The 14,363-nt window shown below is 46.7% G+C and overlaps 1 protein-coding gene across 1 annotated transcript in view; it reads right to left on the bottom strand.

Moving 5' to 3' along the window:
• Positions 1-5,892: 5,892 nt before the first annotated feature.
• Positions 5,893-14,363, bottom strand: part of HEPH (hephaestin) — a 21,633-nt gene continuing 13,162 nt past the window's right edge. The window contains exons 13-21 of the mRNA XM_031062683.1: positions 14,006-14,210; positions 13,602-13,741; positions 12,577-12,708; positions 11,569-11,675; positions 10,494-10,719; positions 9,104-9,243; positions 8,579-8,741; positions 7,847-7,879; positions 5,893-6,306 (exon numbers count right to left, since the gene is read on the bottom strand). Coding sequence (XP_030918543.1) covers positions 6,062-6,306; positions 7,847-7,879; positions 8,579-8,741; positions 9,104-9,243; positions 10,494-10,719; positions 11,569-11,675; positions 12,577-12,708; positions 13,602-13,741; positions 14,006-14,210 — 1,391 coding nt within the window. The 3' untranslated portion in view covers positions 5,893-6,061. The remainder of the gene's footprint in view (positions 6,307-7,846; positions 7,880-8,578; positions 8,742-9,103; positions 9,244-10,493; positions 10,720-11,568; positions 11,676-12,576; positions 12,709-13,601; positions 13,742-14,005; positions 14,211-14,363) is intronic.

The following is a 14,363-nucleotide window of genomic DNA, read 5'->3' on the forward strand; positions in this document are numbered from 1 at the left end:
AGCAGGAACAGAACAAATTACTTCTGTCTTCACAGAGGTTTGGCATTGAAATGTCAGATGGAACAGGTAGACAATCCACTGAAAAGATTCTTTCTTATCACACAAAACAAACCAGAATGTCAGAGAAGCCCAGCTGAGTTCTGTCATGTGTGGGGTTGTGTCCAGCAGTCAGGAATTTGTTGTGCTAGATATGAATCCAGTTAAGGTTTGTTGCCCTTCCAGTCCACGCTGTGACATTTATTTCCCATCACCTTAAGACATCCAGGGCTTCATTGTATTGCCTCCATTTGGTTTAGTATTTTATGTGTATTTAGCGCTTTACAGCAGTTTTGCGACAGTCGCGCTTTACGACATCTTTTACGACAGCTGCGCTTTACAACAGTTTTACGACAGTCACGCATTTTACGGCAGTTTTGTGACAGTCGCGCTTTACAGCCGCTTTTACGACAGACGCGCTTTACGACACCGTTTACGACAGTCGCGCTTTACGGCCGCTTTTACGACAGTCGCGCTTTACGGCAGCTTTACGACAGTCGCGCTTTACGACACCTTTACAATAGTCGCGCTTTACGGCGCCTTTTACGACAGTCGCGCTTTACGGCGCCTTTTACGACAGTCGCGCTTTACGGCGCCTTTTACGACAGTCGCGCTTTACGGCGCCTTTTACGACAGTCGCGCTTTACGGCGCCTTTTACGACAGTCGCGCTTTACGGCGCCTTTTACGACAGTCGCGCTTTACGGCGCCTTTTACGACAGTCGCGCTTTACGGCCGCCTTTACGACAGTCGCGCTTTACGGCACATTTTACTACAGTTGCACTTTATGACAGTCGCGCTTTACGGCAGTTTTTGCGACAGTCGTGCAAAGCAGCCTAGGGAAATGGACCCACAGGCAAGCCCTAACAGAGCATGACAGTGTAGCTAAAGAGCTGTCAGAGGTCACAGAAAAGTGCAGGACACAAGAACTGGATGATATTGATTAAATACGGACAAAGTCTGAGGAGGTGTTTGGTTTGACTGAGCAATATTTGGGCAAACTGAAACGAGAAGAATTTTAAATCTTGGTTCCATTTTACTTGACTAGTAAAATCCCACAAATTAGGATATAATTTATGTTTCAGCAATACTGATATCCCCCTGGGTAAGAATGAAATTGCTGTCTGAAACATGGGGTGAAATACCAATATCACCTACTGCTATTCAAATTCTTAGAAAATTAAGGAGCAGCAGCAATTTACTCCCAAAGCCTTTTGAGATGCCAGCTGCTTCCTAACAGACCCTGAGATCACAGCCTGTAGGCACCATTATGCTAAGTGATGCACCTGGGCATTTCAAGCACTGTGTTACTGTGGCTCAGCTTGATGATTCCAGAATGTTCCCCACAGCCTCTCCACTTGTAACCAGTCTTCAGGCTCTCAACTTGACTGAAGATGATAACTTACCCTGACAGTGATTTATCTGAGTTTCTCAAAGCATTAAAAGCTGTGACCCAGTCTCCCATCCTCTGTCAGTGCAGACAGTAATTTGATGCTCTGCTGGATGATCAGCCTTTTGGGAATTTGCTGGCTAATGAAACACTGCTATCAGTTTTATCAAATTTTCTAGAGCTTCACCCAAGGGAAATCACATAACTCAGCCACAGCACCAGTAATCAATTTCCCAGGAGGGTCCTCATAAAGCAACTGTGAAACTTGGTACTTTTATACCTAAAATTTGCAGTTCTGCCTTAAGTCCTTAAGGTTCCACTCACTGGGGATCAGAACAGGACCCAAGAGGATCCATTTCTGAGCTCTGCATCTGGAATATTAACACAGGCATAAAAGCCATGGTTTCTCACCCACTGGGCTCCTCAGACTGGCAACTAGCAACGCCAAGGGATCCTGGTCAGTTCTTCGAGGCTAACCCACATAACACCCCCAGACTAAAAATCTAAAGGCTGCAGAGAGAGAACCATGAGCCACAATCCATTGTGACACAAGACTTGCAGCCAGACTTTCAGAGGGAGCAAGGATGGGCAGGGAGGTGCAGGGAGGAGCTCACAAGGAAAGGGCAGCTTGGACTTGGCTGGCAGCTTCACTTAAGGACCATCTTTGGCCCTTCCCAGGCAGCTGCCTTGGGTCTGTGCCAATGACTGGAGAAAGGGACAAATGCAAATTTCAGTTACTGCAGGCTCTAGTCCCAACCTAAAAGGTCAATTTTTTTTTTAATAATAGTTTCAGTCATACCTTGTGAAAATCAAATTAATCATTCTGGTCACATCAAAACAGCTTTGTGAACTGAAAGGATAATTTCCATTTTCCCCTGTGAAGACTCTTCAAAAGAAAGAGGGTAGTTTTGACATATCTCCCTCAGATATTCAGAAAGTAGAGCTGGAATGCCTGTTCCAGCTTTATTGCAGCAAAATCTTTCAGTCAGGAAATATGCATTGACTTTTTTGTGAAACAAGAGATTACATCTTAAAGGCATGACATGCCTTCAGCAGTGGGAAATGGTTTTAAATGCTGAGCTTTGCAAAGAGCTACATGTTTAAGAGTGTGGCCAGACCCTGGTGCAGGACAGGAGCCAGCCACTGGCTCCAGGTCTGGCAGTGGGCAACAGGGCCCTCCTGTGCAGCTGTACAACCTATGAGACCCCTCCCTTGTGGCTGTACAGCCCTTGGAATAAGGTATTGGACACTGGACTGGTGCAAAAATCCAGGCGCATGTATCCAGGAACATCTGTAGGCATGTTTATAGCAGCATGAGCTTGAACATCTGGGCCATTGAGCAGATAAATCAAACAGCAGCTCTTCCCAAGAAAAATTATTTCTTTTGCATTGAGAAAATGAAGCAGAAGGGAAGTTTCCTGGGGTCACATGCCAGCTGTAACCTACTGAGCTGTATATTCACAGGGCATTGATGAAAGGAGGTTGAGGATTGTTTCAGCTCTAACAAGCTCTTCTGGCCCTGCTGGAGCACTGCAGGGCTCACCAGCTGAACAGCCACCTCCTCATTCCCATGCTGCTCTCACTCCTTGGCTTCTTTTGATGTTTAACAAACTGAGAGTCTGCAAATTGGACTAGTCACAATTCTCATGTTCAGCCTAGTACAAGAGGCTCAGTTTTGATAAGCCCATCCAAATCTGGCTGTACATCCCTTACCCCACTGGCTCCAAAGAGCAACAACCTGGAAGTTTTCAAAAGGATGGGAGGGAACACCAAACCTGGAGGGACTGACATTCCAAAAACACCCACACCAGTGGCCTGTCCCACGTTATGTTTTGCTTTAGACCTTCCTGCATTTGGCAATGACATGGGGAATAGAACTGTTTCACTGCCAACCCCATTCCCTCACAGAGCCACTGCTGTCTCAGCACAGTCCCCAGCAGCAGGAGCCCACGGGCAGGCAGGGACACACTGTGCTCACTTCCACCCTCAGCCTTGCTTCGGGCTTGTTTGCTTCTCACCAAGCAGGTCAGCCTGACCCAAAGAAAATGGCTGCTCTTTACTTGCCTCTAAAAAGGAAACATTTCCTTGGGGGGAAAAAAAAACCTAAATATGAAAAAAAGAGGATCCAGTAAGAAGTTCCTACAGGCTGGGTTTCTGTCAGCTCCTTACAGTGACAGACTGCAAAGCTTCCCATATTGACATACACAAAGTGAGACAACTTCTTTGTTATACTTGACACTGAATAACAGAGTATTTCTCTTTCCTGTGCCTACCAGACATGTAGAGCAGGCACTGAACTGTCTCTTACACAGCAAGTTCCCTGCCCACACCTTCTCACAACAGCCTGAACTCCTCCTTCACTGTTTCCTTGTGTCTCCTCAGGGATAGGTGAGTGTTTCATCTCACCCATCCTTCCCACAGCTGAAGAATGCAGAATGAAACCTGTCTCTCAAGAACAACAAAGGATATTAGGTTTATAAAGCACCTGGTGAGCAACATATTTACTTCCCCAAAATAAGAGCAAATTAACAAACAAATTGATTTCCAAGACAGACTGTCTTTGATTTTTAACACTATAAATGCTAATTTCAGCAACAGCTGTTTGATCAATCTCATGCCCAGTCCTGCTCTTCTCACATCCCAGAACAGTCTGTGACTGAATTTATTGATTGTTTCCAAGACGAGTGCTGCAGCAGGTCTGGCACCTCGTGTGAGCACACTGCCTTATTCCTACATCCCATATCCCAGACTCCACACATGAATACACCAGATGCAGCTTTCTCTTCTGCTCAGATCCATTCTCTGATTTTACCTTGCAGATCCCCTTGTTTTGGCAGCTGTTGTGCCAAAATTCCTCTCCCAAGCAGTCTGTGAGCACATTGCTCCAGACTTGCCATCACTCCTATAATTTGCTATGCCAACAAAATTGCAAACAGGCTGCATGGCCAATCTGGATTACCAAGCAATTTATGATCTGTTTCTGTTTTGTCCAAAGCTTTCCCTTGAGTTTTCTCAGTTTGAGGAGGAATTGGTGCTCACAGGACACAGCCCCCACATCACAGGCTTCTCCAGAGCCTGCCCCCAGTGTTCCTCACAACCCCTGCTGGAAAGGACACCTCTGCCACTGATGCTCCACTTGGCCCGAGAAACATTACAGTGGAGGAATTTTGGCAGCCTGCTGTTTGTGGAATGTGCAAAATCCATCTCCAAATCCTCTGCTGCCCAGCCTGAGCCCAGGCTGCAGAGCTGCAGGAAGGGCAATCTCCCTGTTCTGCTGCCCTGAAGCAAGGGAAGACATTCAAACTCACTCCTTTGTCTCAGTGCAGGCCCAAAACACTTTTGATCTATTTTTTAACAAGTCAAGGGGTAAAAAATAAAATAAAGGCTTCTTTCTTATTTCTCATGTCATAGCTTCTAAAATTCCCTGCAACTGATGGGTTTGGAAATCTCTAGTTTGCAGTAGCAACTGAACCAGCCTTGAATCTGAGCAAAGTTCATCCATATTCAGAGTATTCAACAGCCTCCAGCCCCTCACCAGACTTAATGAAGTGTAATGAAAGAAAAAGAATGAGCTTTGTCCTCACTGCCAAAGGAAAAGGCAGCTGGAAATATGCAGGGGCTTGATATGAATTGAACATGATTATGTATGTGATAACCATTGTTCTGAAGAAAATGGTGCTGTTATACCTAAGGAGCCCTCAGCAGGCCCTTGTAATTAGAGCCACTTAGCTGCTTTAATTGCCTCTGAAAGCCACCCAGAACAGATTGCTTTTATGCTCTTTCCATTTTAAAACCAGGCACAGAAATATGGAGGCACTAACCTGCATCCATTTGGGTAATGGGGATTCAGAGGAGGGAGCTGGACAGGTATTTACAGGGAAGGGCTCAGTACTGAACCCACAGGGCAGTGGGATGTGTGGGCACACTCAGGAGGATGTTATGGTGATGTGTGGGCACACTGATGGTGGAAGATGGCTACCACAGCCCACAGGTGAGCTACAGAACTCTGGTCCCACCACCCACCCCCAGCAAAGAGCAAAAGGATGTGTCACAGCCAGGCTGACAGTGAGGCACAGCTCACCATGGTCCTTGATGGGGTTCTCCCAGTGGTATGCAGTGCCCTGAGTTTGTGTCTGCCACTTACTCAACAAAAACAGCAATCCAACTCTAAATTAACAATCTTTTTTCTGTATTCTTCATTGATTCACAAAACTGAAAATATTATCTTTCTCTCCTTCAAATTAATTACATTAATGGTTCACAGTTTCTTGGGAAACAATTCCCAACTCAGTTCTGGCAATAGAGCAAGACTGAAATCTGGCCTAAGCTATTCTGCTAGGAAAGACCAATTGGAGCTGTTCTGGAGAGAAGAAAATGTCCCCTCTCTTCCTTGTGGAAGGAGAGTATTCCAGAAGGACCTTTTTTTAAACATTTGTCTTCAGTCAGTTCAAAGAGTCCTTGGATCTCTCCTAGAGAGAGATGGCTGAGGAGCATATATGAAGAGGTCAGGGCTCCAGCTTTCCCTCCTCAGCTTCTAGAAGTACAGTGCACAATTGAAATGATGCCCCAAAATCTTTGCTGTGGACAAGGATCCAGCCCCTGCTCCGAGCACACAGCCCAGTGTTTGTACATGGCTTTCAGAGACCAGAATTCTTTTGAGACATGAGTTTGAACCCATCGTCCAGGATGGATCTCCGATTGCGCCGTAGCCTCCTTTGCCTCTCCAGATGGATGACTGCTCCCAGGAGCACACCAGCAGCCACGAGCAGCAGGACTCCTACAACAGCCAGGGAGATGACTATGGCCTCTATCTGTTCTTGGGTCACCCTAGATCCAAACAGCATCACCTTCTGGGACTCATCCTCATCCTCAAGTGGCAACCCTGAGAGACAAACAGAAAGGTATTTGCAACAACAGCCAGCAATACCAGAACAGAAAGGTTGCAAGAAATGCAACAAAGGAGCATTAAGAAAAACATGATGCAAAGTAGTGGAATTACCAACCCTGGAAATGTTCAAAAGATGTGTAGATATGGAGCTTAGAGAAATGTTTCAGTGGCAGACACGACAGTGCTGAGTTCATGGCTGTACTCAATGATCTTAGAGGTCTTTTCCAATCTTAATGATTCAAAGGCCATCCATCATCAGACCCTCACCCCTGAGCCCACACAGAGATTTGAGATGGATGGTTCCTTCCCTAACCTGCTCCAGCCCAGAACCTGACAGTGTCTCACAGGTGTCCAGGCCCAGTGTCCACTGCTGTGCCCGGCCCAGAGATGAGAACACGTGTCCAGGCTGGGGCTGCTGCAAGGTGCCCCAGTGCAGGCTCCCTGTGCCCATGCCTGCTGTCCTACACACCACTGAGTGCACTCACTGAGCCATGCCCATGGTGAGTCACCTGAGCTTGCTTGTGCCCCCACACAGAGGCAGCAGCCACGTCCTGAGAAAAGGGGCTGTCTGCTCAGGCAACAACTGTTGGTCAACGTTTCTGCCTGCTGAGCACACACAAGCTGATATCTGCGTATGATATGAAACCAAATTATTTAATATATGGCCAACACTGTTCTCACATATTTCCTACTCCTCTGCTGGTTTGTCCATTTTGAGTGAGGAAAACATTGGGGAGAAAATGACTGAAATAACAGTGGAGAAAGTCAGAGTTGTAGGTAAGTGGCTGCCTTTGTAGCTGGCCTGAACTGGCTCTCAAATCAGCTCAGCTGAATTTCCTCACAGCAGCTGAAAAACGGAGTTGTGAAGAAAGATGAAAAATCAGGAAAATAAACCACCAGTGTACACCACTCCGACTTCTACCACAGAAAATTTCAAGGGGATCATATCTACTACTCCCCTTCTCCCTGTGCTGCTCAACCAAATGCCTGCTCACATCTGTTCTTTACAACACCCAAAAAACTCCAGGCACGTGCTTGGGCTCTTTTCTCAGGGGAACATCAGAGCAGAAGGCAGATGTGCTTGTTTGCATGCTGACTCCATCCCTTCAGCTTGTAGAGATAATTGTGAAACTTCCCTAAACCACAGGGTCACTGACAGTCCAAAGAGGGAAGACAACCCATCCCAGGCACCCTCCTCCAAATCTCTGCCAATACCTAAGCTCAGACTGAATCTGAATCCATATATGGCAGGCACAACAGGGTGTGAGGTCACCAATCTTTCCCACCTAACACAGACAAACAAACTCAACCAGCCCAACTCCCTTGCTTCTATCACCAGAGGACAGACTGGTGCGCTCCCTGTTATCTACTGAAGCAAGGCCTCACACCAAGGACCTGCCAGGCTGGCAGAGTAGAGGCTGTGGGTGCTGTGTGTTCCTCCCTTCCCTTACACTGATCCAAACCTCTGTGTTGCTCAGGGATTGCCCTCTCCCCTTCCCACAGACAGGGTTTGGCAGTGCTGTACACACCATACCTGGGGTGGCAGTCAAGTCTTCCAACTCTGACTCTGAAAGGAAACAAAAAGAGGGTGAGAAGGTGTTGGGCTGAGCAGGCAAAGCCCAGAACAAGGCACATCTGGCAAGGATCTGATCCAGAGGCAGTATGGTTTCCAGGACTAGCAGGCTGTCCTTTGTCCTGTCCATGTTTTCCCTCTCTACATGACATGAGAATTTTTGTATCACCTGCTTCAGAGACAGCCCCAGTTCCAGTGCACAACCCTTCCCACCCTTCAGAAGGAAAAGTGCTGAGGGAGAAACAGAGATGGCCCTGACACTGGGCAGGCACTGGTCACCTACAGCTGAAACACTGGGGCATTCACTGTTTTGGTAATACATCTAAAACCACATCACCATGTGGGCTCCATTGCAGCCAAACCCATTACTGAGGGTCACTCACCTCTGAGCACCTCCCAGTTCTCAGTAAGAACAGTTACTGGCTGAGAGCTGAACATAGCAATTCAGACACAAGCTAAAAATCAAACTCAGAATAACAACATAGGTAATGTAAACTCCAGAAAACAATTGGTTTTTAACTCCAGCTCCAGGTATTACCATATTTAAAGGGAATATCATAATTTAATAACACTTAGGTAATTATCTGCTCCATTAACTGACTTTTTATAGTATATGAGAGAGTTGAAATACACTCAGAATTCCACAGCAGTAGCAGAAGTGCTGCTGGATGTTTTACAGTGACAGCTCCCTACCTCCTCTAGGCAAGACAGTGAAGAGGATCTCCATGCCAGCATGGATATGGTCAGACACATGACAGTGAAGCAGCCACGTCCCAGGGTTCCCAACCAGCATCTCCACCATTTCAAAGGTCCCAGGGAATAGATCCACAACATCTGCTCTGTAGCTTTTGCCATTCTGTCAGAAAAGGGAGGCCATTAGCTGCAGTGCTCAATGCATTTTCTCAGGAAGAAAATTCTGCCAGTGTTACTGGGGACTTCAGCTTTTAATGCTCAAAAAACCCCAAAGCTTTCAAAAAGCAGCTCCAGGCCTGCAGCTTGGAAAGCAAACAGTCTGGTAATGCCTAACCCTAACAAGGATTAAACTGGACATCTCAGCACAACACAGGCTCAGGGAGTCAGACTGGGATGTGTAAAACCACATCCTTTTCCTAGCTGGGTGGAGCTTCAGCAGTCTCATTAAAAAACATTCAAACACAGAGTCAAGAAGTGCTGGTATCAGTGGTCAGTATCTGCTACACCATCAGCAGATATTCTCACCTTGTATATGAAGGTCTCAGCATGAAAATGGACTGTGTGGACATCAACCTCGTGACCCATTCCCAGCAGGTACCAGTTCACCCTCTCTCCCTCATGCATGGTCAGCCCAGGCAAGGTGGCATAGAGCCTGCCATTGATTGCTGTGAGGGAATGACACAGAGGGGAAAAGGGGAAAAGTCAGTGAAATTGTATGGGTGCTGCACAAATTAGAGGCTACAAAGCTCATACAGCACCCAGTGTATCAGCTACTTATCCTCTCTGCTCACAGACAAGTCACTTGCACTCAAGGCCATGCTGTAGCTCAGCTCAAATAAATCTCAAAAACCACCTTTGCTGAAAATCTGCAGTCAGCCAGCAGTGTTTGCTTCTAGAAGTCAAAATGCATAAAAATGGCATTTCCAGCCCAATGATGGAGAAACATGTATATACCTACATGCACATAAATGTCTGAGCAATTTCCTTGATGAACATTGAAAAGGGGTAAATCCTGCCAGTGGGTAGGAATTACCTACTTTCTCAAATAGCACAGCTGGAAGGAATCCTGCTGTGACTGCACATACAGGAAAGGGATCAAAACAGTGAGTGAGCTGACTGCTATGGCACATACATGGAGACTTTCGTGCTCAGATGATAACAGAGGGAATAAGATGGAAAGAGGCAGGATCTGAGGGCAGAGCACCAGGTTTTTACTCCCAGATCTGCTCTGGGCAATTTGTGTAGCCTAAAACAAGTATCCAACTTCAGCATAGTGGTTCTGCTAGCTGTAATACAGGGTTAACAATTACACCTTCATGGATGTGTATTTGGAGAGTGCTTATCTCACCCATACAAAACCAGCAGTAATGACAGTACACAAAATGCAACTGCTCAGTATTCTTATTTCCACAACTGTCAAGGGACCTGCTTTGCTGAGGGTGTCTTAGATATAATATGGAGAGAAATTAACATAAACAACATGCTAATTTAAACCAATGTGTTCATCCTTCTATGGTAGAAATAACCTAAAACAGCTAAAACAACTGAGCTACATCTTGCAGCCACACAGCTCAGAAAATTAATTTGAAGCCTAACATACTCTGATGGTCCCTGAGACAAACAGAATTAAATTTGTCTGACAAGTTAATTTCATGTTTGGTTTTATTTCCTTTTCTGAGTCACTCAGACACATCAGAGATTAACCTCTCTGGCTTGGATGTTGCTATTCCTCCTTACAGGAACAGCCGCAATGATCAGCCTTCACGGCAGATCAAAGATGAGGGCTGTAGGTGTGCTGCAATATTGAGAACAGACAGTTTAGTTCTGTCTGTGCCACTGATAATGGGAAAGGATGAGGACATTCACAAGTCAGACTCCCTACTTAGAGAGGTTGCAGAATCAACACCAACATTACCGTGCATTTTGTTGCTTTCCACAAATTTCTCATCCAGCAGGTTGATCTCCTTGTGATTTCCCTTACTGAAACGTTCCACATTCTCCTCCAAGTACCAGGACTGATTTTCATCAAAAACCAGGAAGAGCAGAGCAAACTCCCTCTTTACATCCTTCCTGCTCCCACTGGACCGCAGGGCCCCTCTCCGGCAGACCTTCAGGGGCCCGATCAGCCCACTGTACATGTCCTGAGCAGAAGGAAGGAGAGCTGAGGCAGGGACCTTCTCACCCTCTTTTATGCAGTTCTTTCAGTAATTGTTTTCTATTCCCCCATCACCCCACTGCACATGTCCTGAGCAGAAGGAAGGAGAGCTGAGGCAGGGACCTTCTCACCCTCTTTTATGCAGTTCTTTGCCTTTCAGCAATTGTTTTCTACTCCCCCATCACCCCACTTAAAACAACCAGTGCTGCTGTACAAGTATTCTTGTTGGAGAGCATCAGCCACTGAAGCACAGGAACAGGAACTGTACGTGCTCTCATAAATGCAAATCCAAAAGTCATAAATATGGATGGTATCAAAGTATTTTCCACTTGGTGACTGCAAAAATATCTGCAACTTGAGATAAAAAGGCCATTATTTCCGGGTTGAATGTGATGGTTTACTGCAGGATCCTCCAGGTTGTTGCCCTGTGAAATTAGTGCTGTGACACTGCTAGCAATGGTCAAATCTGCTTGCTTTATTCATGAGGTTTATTTTGGACAATTTCTGCCTTTTGCAGATTAGCCCTATGGCTCTCACCAGTACAAACCATGACAAACTGGGAGACATTCTAAAAGCCTACAAATAACTGGAGGGAGGTTAGTAGCAAGGAGAGACGATGGAACTGTTTTATGAAAGTTTGTTAGGAAAAAATAAGGACAGACATCAGAAAAATTCAGATGATTTCCTCTCCATGGAGAAAGCTGGACATGTTACCAGGTGATTCTTCCTCTTCTTAGCTGGGCCAATCTCTAAATTGTACCCAACTCACATTGTTTTCTAAACAGGGTAAAAAATTGGTCTAACTAGGCTTTTCTGGGTATAACTTTTATTTTACCTTTACTGGGTCCACTGCAGAGTAGTAGATCCAAGGCACACAGGCTGAATCATTTGGCCCTGGACCAGCTCTCTCAGGAACTTCCCAGCGGTATGTCACAATGTCACCTGAGGGACAGAGAAGCACCACACACCACATGACACACCCACTCACCAAGCAGCAGCAAAACCAAATGGAAAAAGAAAATCCTGTCTCCAAACCCCAAATTCAATTCTGTATTTGCCAGATATTGCATCTGCCTTAGCCAAACACAAAGCAGGCTGGAAGATCCCCTCTCAGAGCAAGATGGAGGGGTCACAGGATGTAAACACTGGCATCAGCACAGTGCAGGTTTATCTGCTGCTTTTGAGATTGGACTTGACCATGGAAATGACCATGGAAGCTCATTCAGAGAGAGCTTAATATAATATTTCTTCTCTTTGAAGTGAATTTATGAGGCTGATTCAAACTGGGGGTAAAATCACCCTTTTTTATATTAGCAGCCCATTTCACAAAGACAGGATCTGGCTGACAGCCTGACTGTGGCTTGGACCGTCTGTGCAAGCTAGAGAGGACCAAAAATTAAATACACTGGTATGTGGATCATGAGACAAAGCAGCCATTTCATTCAGATCCCATCAAGCAATTGTGCATTTCTCTCATTTCATCCCATTTTCATACATTTGTGCTCATGCAACCTAAAGAAGAGTCTCCCCCATCCCAGGACTGGCTGAGCTGTCACCTGCCATCCCCTTCCCCTTCCCACAGAGAGACCACACTCAGTGTGGAGAGGATAAGGCTGCACACAGAAGAATGTCCTACACATGTCCCAGAGGGCTGCCATCCCCACGCAAATGGTACCATTGAAACTCTGCTGGACCTGAAAAACCAGTTACTGTCCAGTCCCAGCACTCTACTGTAACAAAACCAGGACATCTGAGGCTGCTGAAGGAAACCAGTGTGGCTCTGGGATAAAATCAGCTGTGTGAGTGAGCCCACACAGGAATGCAGCTAGAGACAGGGACCTACCAGGGTTTGCCACCTGGGGATGTCCAGCCTGCTGCTCCAGCACCCCGTGCGCATGGATGGAGTAGGGTCGTGAGGCGTTGTTCTTGAACACGACGTTGAGAATATCGCCCACCTCCGCCCACAGAAAAGGGCCTTGAGACAGGAAGAGTGAGCTCTGAGACCAGCAAAATCCATCAGCACATCTCCTCGGATATTCCCACCCCTCTCTCAGCATCTTCTCCGCAGAAATATTACCTTATAATATTTATGATGTTCCCCTTTCTCTTCGCTACCTCCCAAAAAGAGAATTGGAAGTCAGTCCCAACCCAAATCTTAGGAAACCAGACTGATTTTCACAATAAGGACAATGAAGGTGGTTACACATCTTAACTGGGGCCAGCACAGCTAAGGCTTGATTTCTGAATACTGCTATGCTAAATGTCACATGTTGATATCAGTTGCTATCAGTTGCTATCAGTTTCAAAAGATGTAGTAATATTCAACTGAGCCTGACCGTGTCACAAATCAGAGCTGCAGCCTATTTTGAGTGGCAGATGCTGCCCTGACACCACTTACAGCCTTGGGTTCATAACACAGAGTTCTGTCTCCACAGAGCTCCACTCATCAGTGCAAAATGCTCCTCCATGCCCCAGGGCTGCCTGTTCTTGCCCCAGAAGCATTTCTCACAGCTACAGATTTTCCCCTCTATTTCTCAGATCCCTGTCCAGAAGTCAGTGGTTGTTTCTGTCCTACAGTCAGAGAAATGCAGCTGTGAAACATGCTTTGCCCAAGCCATGACACAACACTGGTGCAAAGGCAAGTGGAAAAGCCCAGACTTTCCTACAAACTGTGCACAGGACTCTTCTAACTGCTGTCTCCAAGGTGGCAGATGTGAGTAGGAGACAGTCCCAGTTTCTCTGCACTGACACAGGAGATGCCTAAATATCCAGTGAGCCTTCAGATTACAGCTGTGAGCCACTGCAGCTTTAGAGCCCCAGTTCCATTTCTGTGTGAGAGGAAGGTGAACCCTGTGCACACATCCTTACCCAGTATCCCCAGGTGCTCATGACCACTTATCCTGGCCTTGGGGGTTTGGAAAGTGCCATCTGTGTACTCCCTGTAAACTGCTTTCTTGTACCTGGAGCCGAGCAGTCCATTCTCGTTGCTCAGAAAGATGTCAGCATAGCTGGGAAATGCAGAACAAGCACTGAGATAAACCAAAACCTCATGGGAAACAAACAGCTAACTTGTGTCAGGAGGTTCACAAGCTGAAGGGGCTTCCCAGAGCCAGCTTGGGCTTCAAAGGAGAACATATGACACAGAGGGCTGCGCTCCCACCAGCAGCACCACCAGAATGCGCACCAGGTCACAGGGTGGCCAAAACACCCAACAGGCTCCACCAGGGTCTGCTGGGCCACTGGCAGAGGCTTCCCCAGAGGGTGGGCTCTACCTCTGTGCAGAGTGGTTGTGGCGCTCCCTCTCCCAGCTGCGGTCGGGCGCGTAGTCCCAGAGCAGCTCCTCGGCCGCGATGTAGAACGTCCTCACTCCCCTGTAGTGATGGGCAGAGCCTGTCCTGCCACACCTGGAAACGCTGTACTGCTGCCTCATCCCAGACTGGTAGTGATTGCTCGTCTGGCAGTAGATCTCAAAAGTCCCTGAGGGAGGCAGGATGAACAAGGAAATCAGTTGCTTTTGAAGATTCCAGGAGACCGGTGTCAGTATGTGCTTGGTGTATCTCTGTGGTGCTTAAGGAGCCTGGTTGCCACAGGCCAAGGTTAAAAGGAGTCATTGGAGAAATCAAGCAGGAA

The sequence above is a fragment of the Geospiza fortis genome, unplaced genomic scaffold (genome assembly GCF_000277835.1).
Source record: "Geospiza fortis unplaced genomic scaffold, GeoFor_1.0 scaffold874, whole genome shotgun sequence".
NCBI lineage: Eukaryota > Metazoa > Chordata > Aves > Passeriformes > Thraupidae > Geospiza > Geospiza fortis.